The 15,402-nt window shown below is 40.4% G+C and overlaps 1 protein-coding gene across 1 annotated transcript; it reads left to right on the forward strand.

The window, feature by feature from the left end:
• Positions 1 to 2,970: 2,970 nt before the first annotated feature.
• On the forward strand, positions 2,971 to 8,012 carry mex3b (mex-3 RNA binding family member B). The gene is made up of 2 exons (XM_027164118.2): positions 2,971 to 3,858; positions 5,284 to 8,012. The coding sequence occupies exons 1-2, from the start codon at positions 3,630 to 3,632 to the stop codon at positions 6,660 to 6,662; spliced, it is 1,608 nt and encodes a 535-aa protein (XP_027019919.1). The 5' UTR covers positions 2,971 to 3,629; the 3' UTR covers positions 6,663 to 8,012.
• Positions 8,013 to 15,402: the final 7,390 nt, after the last annotated feature.

Raw genomic sequence — 15,402 nt, forward strand, 5'->3', positions numbered from 1 at the left:
ACATTTGTAGTCTATATGATAAAGGTAAGGAGCCATAATATACCAGAAAAATGTTGAGAGGACAACAGTTCTCTCTGTTATACTAGTTCCTCTTGAAATCATAAATCCTGTTCAACTGGCTGAAATCACACGATTACTCATGCAGATTACTTGAGAAATATTTTGAAGCGTTAACCATTTGCTCAACTGCTCCACAGCACAGCAATTCCTGATAACAGAGGAATGTGGAAAAAGATGGAAATGTTTTCCTATTGTAGAAAGCTGCTGGTAAATATGTAACGTCATGGGTTCCCAACGCCTCGGCTAGAAAACAGAGCAATTACAGGGATGTAATATGATAGTGCAGGAAGAATGTATGCTTACATACACTACTCTAAAGTCTCTAGAGACATATTTATGTTTTATTAGTGCTGTTTGAATAGGCACATCCTTAGGGCAGGCTCACCCGCATTTGTCTGTTGTGCAAAAAGAGAAGAAAGAATGAGTCTGCCAACGATACATTCATACCCGTTCAAATAGATATTGCTCACAAAATGATCAATTTTGATGGAAAACCAATTCCTGGGTATATTCTCACTTGAAAAAAATCTAAAATAAAAAAAAATTTTATAATGTATTTATGTCTGCCAATGTTCATGGCAGCATAGGCGAAATCCCAACTGGACTTTGAAACAAGAAGGAAAATAAAGGGTTATAAAGTGCATTTTAACATGAATGCAAGTAGCAATGCAGCAATGGAGAAAATAAACATGTTTTTGTTCATATTTCTTGAGCTGTCTAATGGGGATCTTAGTAAAAAAAAATTAAATTTTTTTTTATATCTAACCTCTGCTCTCTGTGTGTGTTAGAGACAGACATTGAGAAAGCGAGAGAGAGAGAGAGAGAGAGAGAGAGAGAGAGAGAGAGAGAGAGAGAGAGAGAGAGAGAGAGAGAGGCACTGACTAGTTTGAGAGGCTGTTAACCATAGCAGAGGCTGAACTCCCTTTGTTTTCACACAGACTGGGAGTGATGTCGATTGCTATTGGATATGTAAGTGAATATTTAGCAATAGTTAATGAATAAGAGCCTGTTGATTTGAATATAAAAGGATTGAATAACATAGTAATCAAATATTTAACAGTTTCAGTATTTGTTTTAGAAAAAAATATGTCAATGAATATGGAGCTATTTTAGTGGCAAATGCACAATAAACTATTATTTCTCCATCTCAAGCAGGACACGTTGTAATGATGCATGTTGGGTAGCACGCAGACACATTCCATCTCGGATCTCGAATCAGAACCGCTTTGTGTAAACAGCTCTGAGGTCGTGCATGTGGAGTTTGCATAATGCCCCTCCAGATGTTTCCCTATACAGCTCCAACGGAAAAAAGAAGACGACAGAGGGGGTTAAGAAAGAATAAGAAAGGGGGTGAGCATTAAATAAGAGAAGCTTGAAGCACATTCTCAGGTTTAGAGGGGCAGTTCAAATTAGCATAGCTATTGTTCCCAGGGCTTGAGGTGACAAAGCAGCCGCTTCTTGTTTCAATGCCACTGAATTGGTTTGAGATTTTCTTTGTGAAAGAAGAAGAGCAACCCCACACTTACACCACCTCCTGAGCCACAAAAGGTAGTTGTGCAGTCAGATGGGGAACTACTGGGAGAATCACGGACGTTTAGAGCTTATATACAAGGGACAAACACATTGCTTAAGTGTGCTGTTAATATTTAAGCGGTCAGACCCACTCTGGCCCTAAAGGAGTATTGATTGAACTAATTGTATTCTGGATATGGGTTCAGGTCTAGGTTTAGGTCAGGCAGAATAAAAATATAACACCACTAACATGATATGGTTTTCTTATACCCCTCCCATAACCCATACTTTTTTCCCAGATTGCGGTTTTGTATCATGACCTAAACAAAGCCCAGAGAATGTACTGCAAAAAATATTTTCAAATATCATGATATATCTCTGTCATGATGGACCCCCCCACACACATTTATTTGAGTGATTGTCGAAAACCAAAAGACAAAAATGTGTCTGTATGATGTGAATGTTTTTCTTCCTTGTGACTACATCAAAACAAAGGCTACACAAAAAGGCTACATGAAATACAAATTTGAAGTTGCAACATTTCTGCTTGGTATGTGTTCAGTAACCGAGGGATGATCATGTAAATACTAGACATGTGTCCCAGACCGCCGACATCCAACGTTGACCACAGCATTCACTTCTTAGGAGTCAAAGGGGAAGTGAGGCGGACGGATAGGGGATAGGGTCAAAGAAAGAGAAGGAGATAGCAAACACACGCACATGCATATGTACAAACACGCACACACACGGACACACACACACACTCTCTCTCTCTCTCTCTCTCCCTCTATCCCTTTCTCTGAACTCTAGGACAAAGCATGTCTGGGCATGTAGCTCTCTATCCAACACTTTACTTAATAATTGTTAGTCACTTCAGTCAGTCTACTGAATAACAATTCTGAGAATATGACAAGATTTTACAAGATGTGAATGAGCTGTTTAGAACTTTAGAACTTTACATAGAGCTAAATAGAAAGGCATGGCCAAATCTAAGTACATCACCACATTGCATGTATTGTGTTGTTTTTAGTGTGTATAATCTACTATAACAACCTGGACAGAAGTGTTGGGTGACAACAAGATAAGAAAACAATAGTGCAAGTAAACATGTGACACAATACACATTAAATTTCGTATAATATAAGTTTAGACAGATGTACACGAGAGGGTTACAGCTATGTTTGTCAGACAATAATAAACTGAAATGTTCATAAAATACTTAAAAAATATCCTAACAAAATCTGTGTAATGATTTTGACGGGACAACAAAGGAAGACGGGGCTGTAAGACACGTTTTCCGTCCCTTCCACCCGGCTCTATCGAATCATATTGATTCATGCAAATCACAAACAGACCAGATCCAATCGTTTGTGTTTATGCAAATTAGAACAAGCGTCGCAGCTCGTCCGCTCCAATCTGGCCGTTTAATGCAAGTAAAACGCCGCGTCGCTCCGCCCATATATCAACGCTGAATCCGTCCAGTCTGTCCATGCAAAACAGAAGCAGCGGGCTCATCGCACGCTTTCCATCCAATCCGCCGGATTTATGCAAATTAGCGCCGCCTCTTTCCCGTTCGCCGCCCGGACGGTGACGTCATGCAAGCATATCCCCCCCCTTTCCAGTTTAGTGCCGCTGCTGCTGTGTGTCTGCAGCAAAAAGTCAGAGAGAAAACAGGAAAAGAGCTGAGCGCAGGGAGGGGCACTTCGGAGGAATTAGTACCACCGCCGGCACCGCAACAACCCCCAGTACCTTCGGAATACGCGTTCTGGGGGGATAAAATCGGGAGCTCGGATTTGCACTGCTTTTTTCCTTTCTTTCCCTTTTTACTGCCAGGACCAGAGGGAGAGAGAGAGAGAGAGAGAGAGAGAGAGAGAGAGAGAGAGAGAGAGAGAGAGAGAAAGAAAGAAAGAGCACTGTGTTTTTTTTTTTTTGCACCAGGGGCTTTTCTTTCCAGAGCCACCTCTTCTCTCCCTCTTCAATCCCCACCCTTCTTTCTCTCCTTTGTCCGGTGTGGTTGATCCAAGAGAGCTGACGAGAAAAGAACAAGTGTGCCCGAGATGCCGAGCTCCCTGTTCCCCGAGCTGGAGAGGAATGGCAGCGGCAGCAGCCAGGGGGTCGACGCCCTGGACGACCAAAGAGCTCTGCAGCTCGCGCTGGACCTCACCCTGCTCGACCTGGACGAGAACCCCGCGTGCGACAACGAACCCCGGAAGAAGAGCGTGAACATGACGGAGTGTGTGCCCGTGCCCAGCTCCGAGCATGTGGCCGAGATCGTGGGCAGACAAGGTGAGATCCCCTTTGTTGTTTTAGATGACTGTGCATTATTAGAACTCATGCAAATTATTATTATTATTGTTATTAATGCTCCATATGCAATTATACTTGTGTATGCAAGGTGTGCCTTGTGTAGCATTCACTCTTTAAGCTGGCCATTATTTACATGCAGTCACACACAGTAGTCTGGTGCATGGTCTTGCTTTATTTTGGTCCCACAAAAGGAAGGGAGTTGCTTTGCAGCCTCTTCTCAGACACACGAGCTTGTATCAGACCTCACCATGCTTTAGTCTTCACTCTCTTTGTTGTTCTTCCTTGCTTTTCTTTTTCATTAAAAAGACAAGAAAAAAACAAGAAAAAATAATACAGAGAAAGGCTTAACAGTACACTCCATCATACACAATGATTGGATGTATTATTATTATTATTATTATTATTATTATTATTATTATTATTATTATTATTATTATTAATAATATGGTTATTGTTATTATTGTGTTTATTATCATTATGTTTATTATTATTTTTATTATTATGTTTATTATTGTGATTATTATTATTATTATTATTATTATTATTATTATTATCCCTGTTGTTCAACAGTAGCCTGTTTTGATTAAGCAATCTTGGCTATGCAGCTGAAATAAAAAGGTGACTGAAGAGTTGCTGAGACACAACAGAGCAGAGTGAAAGCCTACTTAGGTTGAGAGGGTCAGACAGTGCCAGCTGTTTGTCTGTATAGTCTTGCTTTAACACACCTGATTCCTCCCTGACTCACTATTTAGCAGGGAAATTATGCACAGGTCCTTGGAACTACAGTGTTACTGTTTCTAGCACAGCCTTCATGTCTGGTTAAGACGTGAAAGCAGGGGAAATCCAGATTTTTTTCCCCTCTGTGCTATTTTTGACCTGGACCACTGTGTGTCATGTAGCTGAGCATGCGGTTTGAATTCATGCCTTGCAACAACTAAGTGAATCGTTGTTCCTAGATTTAAAAGCAGGCATCTTTCTGCAACCTGCAAGCATTTGCATGTAGCATGTTTTCTTTTGTCATCACATACCATAATGCTATTTTTTTTTTACATTTGTTTCATGTTCTGTTTGACCACTTTGTCTGCTTTGGGTACTTTTGTCTGTCCCGTCCTTTGTGTGGCTGGTGTAAAAAGGCGTGTTCACCTACATTATGTACTACAATATAGCACAATGCTGTAACAAACAAAACACTCTGATTAAACTGATGCAAGTTAGTCTGAGTGTGACAAATCGCAGCTTTTCAGTACATTTTGTTTTAACACATCATATCATCATGTCTGGTGCAATATATGAATGAGTAAATATGATGTTTTTGTCACATCATGCAGCCCTAGCATCAGCATTTTTCAATCTGCTCTTTATTTTCTGTTTTTAATTCTTACTTTTTAATATGTTGAAATGTAGGTTGCAAGATTAAAGCCCTGCGTGCCAAAACAAACACCTACATTAAGACTCCGGTGCGAGGGGAGGAGCCCGTATTTGTAGTGACTGGCAGGAGGGAAGATGTAGCCATGGCACGAAGGGAAATCATCTCAGCAGCTGAGCATTTCTCCATGATCCGAGCTTCACGAAACAAAAACAGCAGCATGAATGGGAGTGGCAGCGTGCCTGGGCCACCCAACCTACCAGGGCAAACCACCATACAGGTTCGAGTGCCATACCGCGTTGTTGGGTTGGTGGTTGGACCCAAAGGAGCCACGATCAAGCGCATCCAACAACAGACACACACCTATATTGTAACCCCGAGTCGAGACAAGGAGCCGGTGTTTGAGGTAACAGGCATGCCGGAGAATGTGGATCGAGCACGTGATGAGATCGAGGCACACATTGCCATGCGTACAGGTGCTGGGTTGATTGAGTTCACTAATGCCACTGATGATAATGACTTTCACGCCAACGGCACAGACGTGGGCTTTGAAATGCATGCGGCTAGCGGCAGCAGCCATCACTCCAGCCTATGGGGCAAAACGAGTGCTAGTGCTAGTGCCAGTGCCACGCCCAGCCTGGGACGCAAGCCCTTCGCCAGCTATCGCAACGACAGCTCCAGCTCTCTAGGTAGCGCCTCCACTGACTCATACTTCGGCACCAACTACAGCCCTCCGAGTCCTGCACTGAGCTACAACAACAATAACAATAACAACAACCTGAATATCAATGGCAACTCATTTGTTTACGGCAGCGAGATTGTATCTCCTGACTGCGCTGATCTCACGTTTGATTCCTCGCCCGGATTTGACCCGGCTCCCGGTTTGCTTTGGTCTCAGTACGAACGTAGCATGAGCTTAACAAACAGTGCTACATCGTCCTCCATATTCCCTACCAATGCTTCCTCTAATGCTAACGGGATTCTGGCCAATCAGAGGCGGCTGAATGGGATGAACTGCTCCACCCAGCCTCGTTTATCTCCGCCCCTTCATCACGTGGGTGGGATCAGCGATCATCCACTGGCCCGGAGGGTACGCAGCGACCCGGGGGGAGGCTCCTTGAATTTCCCAGGCTACAGCAACATGGCTTCCCATCTCCCGGGGCTGCCCTCAGACTCGTCTGCGTCCTCCTCGTCTTCATCATCTTCATCTTCCTCCTCTTCCTCTTCCTCGGGAACGAGCCGTAAAGGCAGCCGGGACTGTTCAGTGTGCTTCGAGAGCGAGGTGATTGCCGCTCTTGTGCCATGCGGGCATAACCTCTTCTGCATGGAGTGTGCCAATCGCATCTGCGAGCGCAATGACCCTGAATGCCCCGTCTGCCACGCTGCAGTTACTCAGGCAATACGTATATTTTCATAATTAAGTAAACAATTGAAAAATGATGACAAAGACATGACTATGATAGCAACAAAGATAGCATTACGAAGGAACATTTAACCACAAACTCCTGTTATGGCTTTATGAAACTCCTAATAATAACGCGTCTATCATACGTGTATATACATATGTATGTGAAGCTGCAGTATCCAAAAAAGTGAAAGCCGAACGAGGGCTCTGGCGTCATTTGCTAATACTGTAGCTCGGGACGAATACATTTCAACCTCCTAATGCATGTTTTAAATGTATTTAAAAGCCTAGTAATCTACATAGTTCTAGTACAGAGTACACAGACACAGTTTTTTCCCCGCAAAGTCCGGAGAAGGGCCGCAAAAAAGTCTGGCCAAAGGTACGTGAGTCAGCGTGTAGACTGTTAACAGAGTCAGGCTTTTCGATTTCACCAAGGGATCGGAAACAAGTTGCTAGACTTTCAGCAGCGACGATACTGCAGCGACTACAAAACGATCTGAGACGGAGCGATAACATATCCTGCATATATATATATGTATAGAACAAACGAACCAACAAAATCCACGTTTTAAATATTAATGACATTAATACAGATTGAAGTATTTTATTCTTTTTTGACTTGAAAGATTATATTTCATATGGCAAAGATGTTTACAGATATTTTAATTTAAGTTCAGTGAACTTTTTTGTAGCTGGGTTCAAATATTGTTTATTTTTTAGTATGGCCTTTGGGCAGCGAACACTGTATTATTTTAATATCACACGGAATATGTGGATGGACGAGCCGGAAACACGGTGTGTACCTGCATTTAACAGTATTCTGTTGGGACTGAGGGTTTCTAGGTTCAGCAAAAAAATCTTTTAAATCCGTTTCACCCAGCATATTTTTTATTCAGTAATATAAAGCATATTTTATTCTATATTATTACGAAGCATTCAAATGTATAAAACTTAGTAAGTTGGACAAAAGGAAACCATTTATGCTTTCTAAAAATTTGTATGAATTAGATTCCAGTGGGTATTACAGACTTCTGTTGCACCACTATAGTTTTAGTATTTCTATTTTAATACGTTTGTTTACCACTTGTTTATGTATATGTAGGTGAAGTTACTTGAGCGTAAAAGTACTTTATTGAGCAAAGTTTAAAAACAAAGTATATTTTATTTTATGATAAAAAAGGCCTTTAACCTCATGGTCAAATACTAATATTATATTTGCTGAAACAAGATTTGAAAAATGTATCAAGAGTTTTATTTTTCTGACATTTAAAGTTCTACATGATAAAGTAAAACTTAAGTAATGGTGCTACTTCATGTTTTTTTAAGTATTTCTATATAAGTCCAATAAAATGGTACATGAAAGAAGTGTGTTGCTCCAGTCATTATACAACGTTAACTGACATTCTGTGTTAATAGATGTTATAGTCATATACTGAGTTATATTCAGCTTCATAGACTTGAATAGACATTATAAGACATTACAAGTATGCTCTGTCCCAAACACACAGATTTTGACTTGCTGATAGTCGTTTCGTGTCCTGTTCTTTACCCACATGTTGTGTCTATTACCCACAGTGCACTACGCACTATGCGTTCGTTTTGACAGTGAGATGCGTTTGCAGATGCATTCAGAACATATTGAAATGTATCGTGAAATAAAGTTTAAAGTTATCTACGCAATATGGAACACGGCTTAAAGTTATATGGGTTAATGATCGCTATTTAGCCTGTTATCTAGGAGGCTATTAGTTACAGTATAACGGTGCAATGCAACTGACCTTTGTGATGCATTGCTTATGTACGCAATACATTAAAAAGTGGAACCTTCTTTAGTTCTAAACTTACTGTTAGATGCCACTGGGGAACTAAACATAATCCAGCTTTTTCCTACTGTCACATAGTGCCCAATTAAATTTATATAGAATTCCATATACCTAGACTTTCATATACAACGAAAAATGTCTATTTAAGATTTTAGTTTTGCTGGGCTTGCCAAAGAATAAGGCACCTGTGGCCATTTAGAATTGCAAACTGCATGTCTAAATCATCACACACTCATAGGTTACTCAGACCTCTGTTGTAATATGACATAGCAGAACTAACACCACTAGTATTGGCCATCTTCAACCTGGAAACATTTTTTCCACCATATGCCAGAACACCGAGCTTGTTTTGTTTAGCTTTGGCTTTGTGAGAATGGTTCAAGTTCCCTTTTCCAATGTTTGTGCTGCTAAATCAGGATTAGGAAGTACCTAAGTAATGCAGAGATGCCAACATTTATGGTTTAGCCGTATCGTTGCTACAGTGATATGGGAGGATTTCTGAAGACTAGTGTCTTTCATCAGCAGTTAGGAAAATTCCAAATAGAAATAAATCTTGGTCGAATTGACTGAAGGGGAAAAATGAAAAGGACACAAGAAAGAGATTTTTGTTGCTTTTTAGCTTTGCAGACTTGCTTTATCTAATCTAATTTTGACCTGCGTATTAGGTCTTATGAGCCAGTAGAAACCATGTGGGTGGGACTGTAGTCTCTTTGGTCCATTAGGACAGCTGCTAATTATTAAGAGGTGGTGTTTTTTATTTGCAGTGGAATTTTACCTCACTGTTCCTTGTACACAGTTACTTGGTTCACAGTTAAAGTAAAAAGAAAAGAAAAAATACATATATTCACCTCATTTATTTATATATGCTAGCAGCTAGTACTTATTGATAAATGTATATTTTTTTCTCTCTGCTGCCTGCTAGGATTCTTCTATTTAACAACATTGGCATTACTGTAGAGTTTCCAGCGGTGCCAAAGTGATGCCTGAGACCGTGACGCTGTCTGGCATACATAATAAATATGCAGAAGTCATCATATTTGAGATGTTCTCAGCAAGAACTGTGAATACAATCTCAAAAGTAGAGTTGACATTAGCGCTGAATAAAGGAGTAGTTCACACCACCTTAGGGAACAGTATTCATGTGAATGCTGTCTAGACGTTAATAGATTGCTCTGAAGTGCAGGAGCCTTATTGATCATCTCATCGCTGTATATTCTGATTAGTGCAGTTAACCTTCACCTGTGTATAGGTTGAGGGTCATTATGTATTTAGGGACAGGGTCTAATGTTTGTTGCCAGTCAACTCAAGAGGGATTTTACATCATCCTTTCATTTATAGGTTTATGACTGGTTTATGTTGGAACACAAGATCATTTCTTCAACACAAATAATGCAAATACAAAAATACACGATGGTGTGAGATGAGTACAAAATGTACAATAAACACACTAAATATAAAGTGAAGTATTAGACAGAAAACCAGTGCAAATATAATTGACTATAAGTTGTAGGATCTACTCTATCATACAACAAAGATAGTGTAACTGCAAAAGAGTATAAAAGCAGCATTATAATAGCACAATTGTGCAGTGATAGTATAAATTTAGATATAACTCCATATACATAGACTTTCCTGTACATAAACACGGACAAGTTAAAAGTGACTTTCTTTCTCCTTTTTTTTTTTTATCAGTGGTTAAAGACATCACTAAGAAAGTTATTTTTTCTTGTGCCTGAAAGCAATTCAGGTCTGAAGGGGTTAATGGGTGTATATGTAAGGTAGCTCAGCAACTGTAGTGATGTACTAATGACTGGAAATCCCAAAACACACAATGAGAGAGAGAGAGAGAGAGAGTTTGATTTTGGAACCTTTGGAATTAATCTGATAAATAAAATTCAAACACATGTTACTGTAGGTGGGAGAACAGGGGCTTTGTGGTTAGAATGTTTGCCTTGAACCTCTGGGGTTGGATATTTGATTCACTGCTCTTCCCTGTTGTCATAGTGTTTGCATGTTCTCCACGTACTTCAGGGGTTTCCTCTGGGTACCCCCCAGTCAAAAGACATGTATTGTATGATGCCTAGCATCAACAAATTGTCTGCAATTGTCTAAAGTTCAGAGTGTCCCCTGCCTTGTTCCTTTTGTCACTGGGAAGTCTCCAGCCTCACTATAACCCTGTGTCAATTCAGATCTGAAGGGGTTAATTACCCTGTGTAGGATAAGCTGTGAGAAAATGAAAGGATAGTAGTATGTTTTGTAAATTGTATGCCAATTTTAGTCCATAGTCATCAAGAGGTAGTGAATCACTGTGTATTTCTGGAAGCCGATGTTTTATTGAATATTGGATACTCTATTGAATGTAACTGTATCAGCTCACTTGAAGCATATGAATGTTTTAGGGCTCCTACAGTTAATAATGTTGAATTCAGGGATAACATTTTCCCCATGCAATCTAATGTAAGAGCAAACAGATAGGAAAGTGAATTTATATTTATGATGTGTAACATTTATGTATGTTTATATATATAAAGAAGTCATTGTTTTGTTATGACTCATATGATACTTTGCATGGAGAAGTGGATGAATGTATTTTAAAAAAGGACTAAAGGAGGCAGGATTGGTGAGACTGGAACACACTCGTCATCACTTATCCAAAAAAAACCTCATTCTTTGTTACATTTGTTATCCATACACTGACAATCCTTTTCATCCATGTTCTTTCCATCTTTTTTCTTCAAAATTTAGTCCTGTAATTTCCATTCTTGTTTTCTTAAGCTCAAAAAATACCCAGAAACACATTTGCTATCTTCATGCTATCTAGTTCACAAACATGACCATATTTATGTCACCGCAGTTCATATAATAAAAAAGAAACAAAACCATGCAAAGTCATGATGTTGACAAACCTAAGTGCCCACGAGTCAAAAGTATTTTCCAAGAACTGGTTTTATATTTTAGCCCATAGTGCAGCAGTTGAAGTGTCGTGTGGTTTTTGCATGGAAAGACTGACTGCAAGAAATTTCGCCGCCGTTGCTTGATAATAACTGCGCAGCGAACGGGCCTTAATGATCGGGTTCAGATGGAAACATGCAAACCGGCCCTCATAAAACCTCACTGTGAGGAAACAATTCCAGCACTCTTGCTGGAAAAAGAGCTGACAAGTGCTTCATCCAAATTCAGAACATATGCCCTCGGTCCGAGAAACTCAGCCTCCTGGATTGGAACGCTGCCTGACGATGGAGTAAAAGATCATGTGAGACATCTCTGAAGCTGAGCCAGAGTTTTTTTTTTTTATTACTTTGTGTTTTCCATTGAGCTCAACTTCCTTTAATGTGTCAGAAGTAGCAGGAAGGATGCCAGCTGTGCCACACGGCCAGTTTTAGACCTTTGCTCATCTGTCTCAGTCTGGCCTGTTAAGAGGATGCGTTGCGTGTAACAGAGCAAGAAGCTTTGTCTGTGATAGTGGTAGCGGGTTAGAAAAACCAAAGGTGCCGAGTTCAAATCCCGCCACTGCGGCTATTGGGCCTTTGAGCAAAAGCCATTAACTCTTAATAGATTTATACTGATATTAGATTTAGACTTATAGACTTTCTGAATAAAAGCATCTGACAAATGCACATTTTTGCATAATGCATGTTTATGATAATCTGATGGTCTAAAAATCTGAGTCATGCTTGCACGATATATTTCCTGCTTTCATTTGTTAATTTTCAGCGAATGCTTCACTTTAGCTAGCAGCTTTTACTTTTACTGAGATTTTACAGTATTTGAAGCTTAGATTATTATTAGGTAAAAGTATTTTAGATTTTAACAACTTTAGATTTCCTCCTTTAATGTACACAATGAGAATGATTACATTGAATATGCTAATAACCAATCACACTCTAGATCATGGAGCTTAGCTTAGCCTGAGTTTCCAGCTAGTCATAATGAATCAAATATGCATTAATCAGAACAGATCCCACCTTAATGGTTAGAAAGTTTCTGCACTGGCATTTAGGTGGATGCTGTGATGTTATGGTTATCTCATGTGGTAAAGGCTCTGGGTTGTTGATTGGAAGGTTGTTGTTCTATTCATTCAGTTCATTCTCCATGGTAGAGAATTTGCTTTGTGTGAGAAAGTGATGTTCCTGTTAAGGTGTATTCATAAGCTAGACTTTAGATCCACTGCAACCCTTTTTTTAGGACAAAATACTTACTGAAGACAAATATATTTATTAATGAACTCCAGTTATAAGTGTCACACACTTGGTACTTTCTATTATCTCTCAAATAACTCCATGTAAATGACTGAAATAAATGAAAGAGCAGAACTGTGCAATTGAGGTTGCTGTGAGATGTGACGGTAATGGTGTGTGAGAAGGAGGTCATCCGTTCTCTATTTATAATGTCTCTGAGCTCGGCCCATCAGAGCCAAGAGCACCTGAACAACACGGACGATTGAGATGAAACGAGTCAGCGTATACATATTCACATGTAATATATAAACTGAGGCCTACAAAATGACAGCTCAGTCTGTCTTTGTCTATTAGTAGCACACACTTCCTCTATCTCTTATACACACTTAAACGCTCTTTCTCTCACATATACACACTCTCCACCTCTCTCTGTGTTAACAAAAATTGCCCACAAAACAGTTCTATCTCTCTCACACACATCTACTTACTGGTTTTTCTTTATCGGCCTCTCAGATGCACACACCATCACTGCATTTCTTTGCCCATACTCTTTTTTTCTTATATACACACCTTCATAAGTTGACCATTACATGCATGACCTATATGTATGAAGGCTTGAGAAAAAGTCATTACCTGAACTGAATTATGCTTCTATTTTGGCAGCGGATTCTAGCATTTCGAACATTTTGAACATTCATTCTAATGCCACAGAAAGACAAAAGCACATCCATCCTACCATCTTCTGTACGGCTCATACGATACAGGGTCCCATGACACATGGAGCCTATCCCAGGGGACTTGGGGAACAAAGCAGGGAAGACCATGCACAGGATGCCAGCCTACTGTGCACACACTGACACTGTGAACAATATAGAGATGCCAGTCATGCTACAGCACATGTATTTGGACTGTGGAAGGAAATCAAATTACGAAGAGGAAACCCCTGGTTCACAGGGAGAACACGCAAACTCCACACACATGCATCAGACCCACAACCCCAGGGGTGTGAGGAAATGTGTTAACCACTAAGCCACTGTACCTTATTTAAGCACATGAATAAAAGCATTATCCACATCAATACTTCTAGTCTCATCTCGTGAGGTAAATGTCACACAGGCACAAACCTCATTGTCACAACTCTGGTTGCTATAACATCAGTGCTGAATTAAATTTTTCATATTGGCATTCAAACATTACCACAGTGACGCCCCAGAGTGGCACTATTGTCATGAGGGAGCAAATTTCGGCAATGCTTTTTGGGTGGGAGGGATGTTATAGTCTCTGCCCCTGTCAATCACACTGACACTAATCAATCATGTGAGTTCATGGATGTGGAAGAGGGCAAATAGACGGCTTGTTCCTCTGAGTGTCTAATGCTTCCAAGTGATGCAGCATGAGCAGCAGTTCAGAAATATGAGGTTGGTTGTCTTCACTTCCTAGCTTTCACCTTCACCTTCACCGGCTGGCAGTTGGGTGACAGATGAGAGCTGGCTGGACAGTTTGAATTTATTTATTTATTTTTGTCCAAAAGGCCTGAAAATGTTTTCACTCACCTGTTGGCACTTTTTTTGCCAGGAAGCTGTGCTTGTGCACATTATCGTTTCCTTGTGTTGGCTAAACTGTTCCACTAATAGAGCATCTGGTGAGATGGTCTAGACCTGCCATGGACACACACTCTACCCTTTCTTTTGCCTCACCTCTCACACACAAACAAATTCACACTCACTACATCTGTTTCCCTCTCCTTCTCTCACACATACGCGCTCTCCCTCAGCCTCTCTCTTTCACACGTGCACTCTCTGAGGCTCCATCTTTTATTCATGAATCGCAGGGCTCATCACCGTGAGGGGCTCATCTGCTTCAACTCCTGCCACCTGATGACACACCGCCGCGTGCTAACTAGCATCCTGTGCCCGCATCACTGCCTGCTCATCCCTCCGGGAACCTTACACTCGTCTATCCTTGCTAACAACCCGCCATGCCATTTCTTCCCCTCTGCATCCGCACACTGTCAGCAACACACATTCAGCAAACGAGCACACAAACTCTGCAGCCTTCGCTAACGTCCTCGGGAGAGTGACTTCCTCGAAAAATTGGTGAGCCACTGAAGGTGCTGGAGTTCTACATTTGCTCTGACACAGCTGTGTTTGGATTCGGTTACAAATTTTCATGTCTGTGTATGCACTGTTATTGCTCCCTGGCACATGATGCTCAATAATCGAAGCTTAGACGTGTGTTGCTTAAGCCTTTGGCACTAAATTCCAAACACATTTACAGGGGTTCAATCATTACACAGTCCTTAAACACGCTTCGCAAAGCATTTCACACATTGTTCTGGCTCCTAGCACCAAATTCTTGATCAGCTCTTGTGCAAGGTTCCAGGAATACTAAGAATGTTGAAACAAACTTTGTAGATTCAGGTATTATGGGACATTAGGTAATATAAGCTAATCATGCCAGAGATACCTTGAGGAAGTATTCTAGTAAAGAAAAAGAATTCATGTTGCTGATTTGTGTGGAATATTTACCTTATGGATCTCTCTTCTGAGGCAATCAGTGGAAATAGACGAGCGATCTGGGAACAACCTTCACATGCTGAAATGTTTGACATTTTCTGTACTTTACATTACTATATATAGTTCTGAAAACCACAGGCTGTAATGTTGTACTCTTTTGCATGTATCTAAAAACAAACAAACAAAAAAAAACACCCTAAACTAAAACCTAAACCACCCCAAAAAGTGACTCCAA

Source organism: Tachysurus fulvidraco, chromosome 2 (assembly GCF_022655615.1).
Source record: "Tachysurus fulvidraco isolate hzauxx_2018 chromosome 2, HZAU_PFXX_2.0, whole genome shotgun sequence".
NCBI lineage: Eukaryota > Metazoa > Chordata > Actinopteri > Siluriformes > Bagridae > Tachysurus > Tachysurus fulvidraco.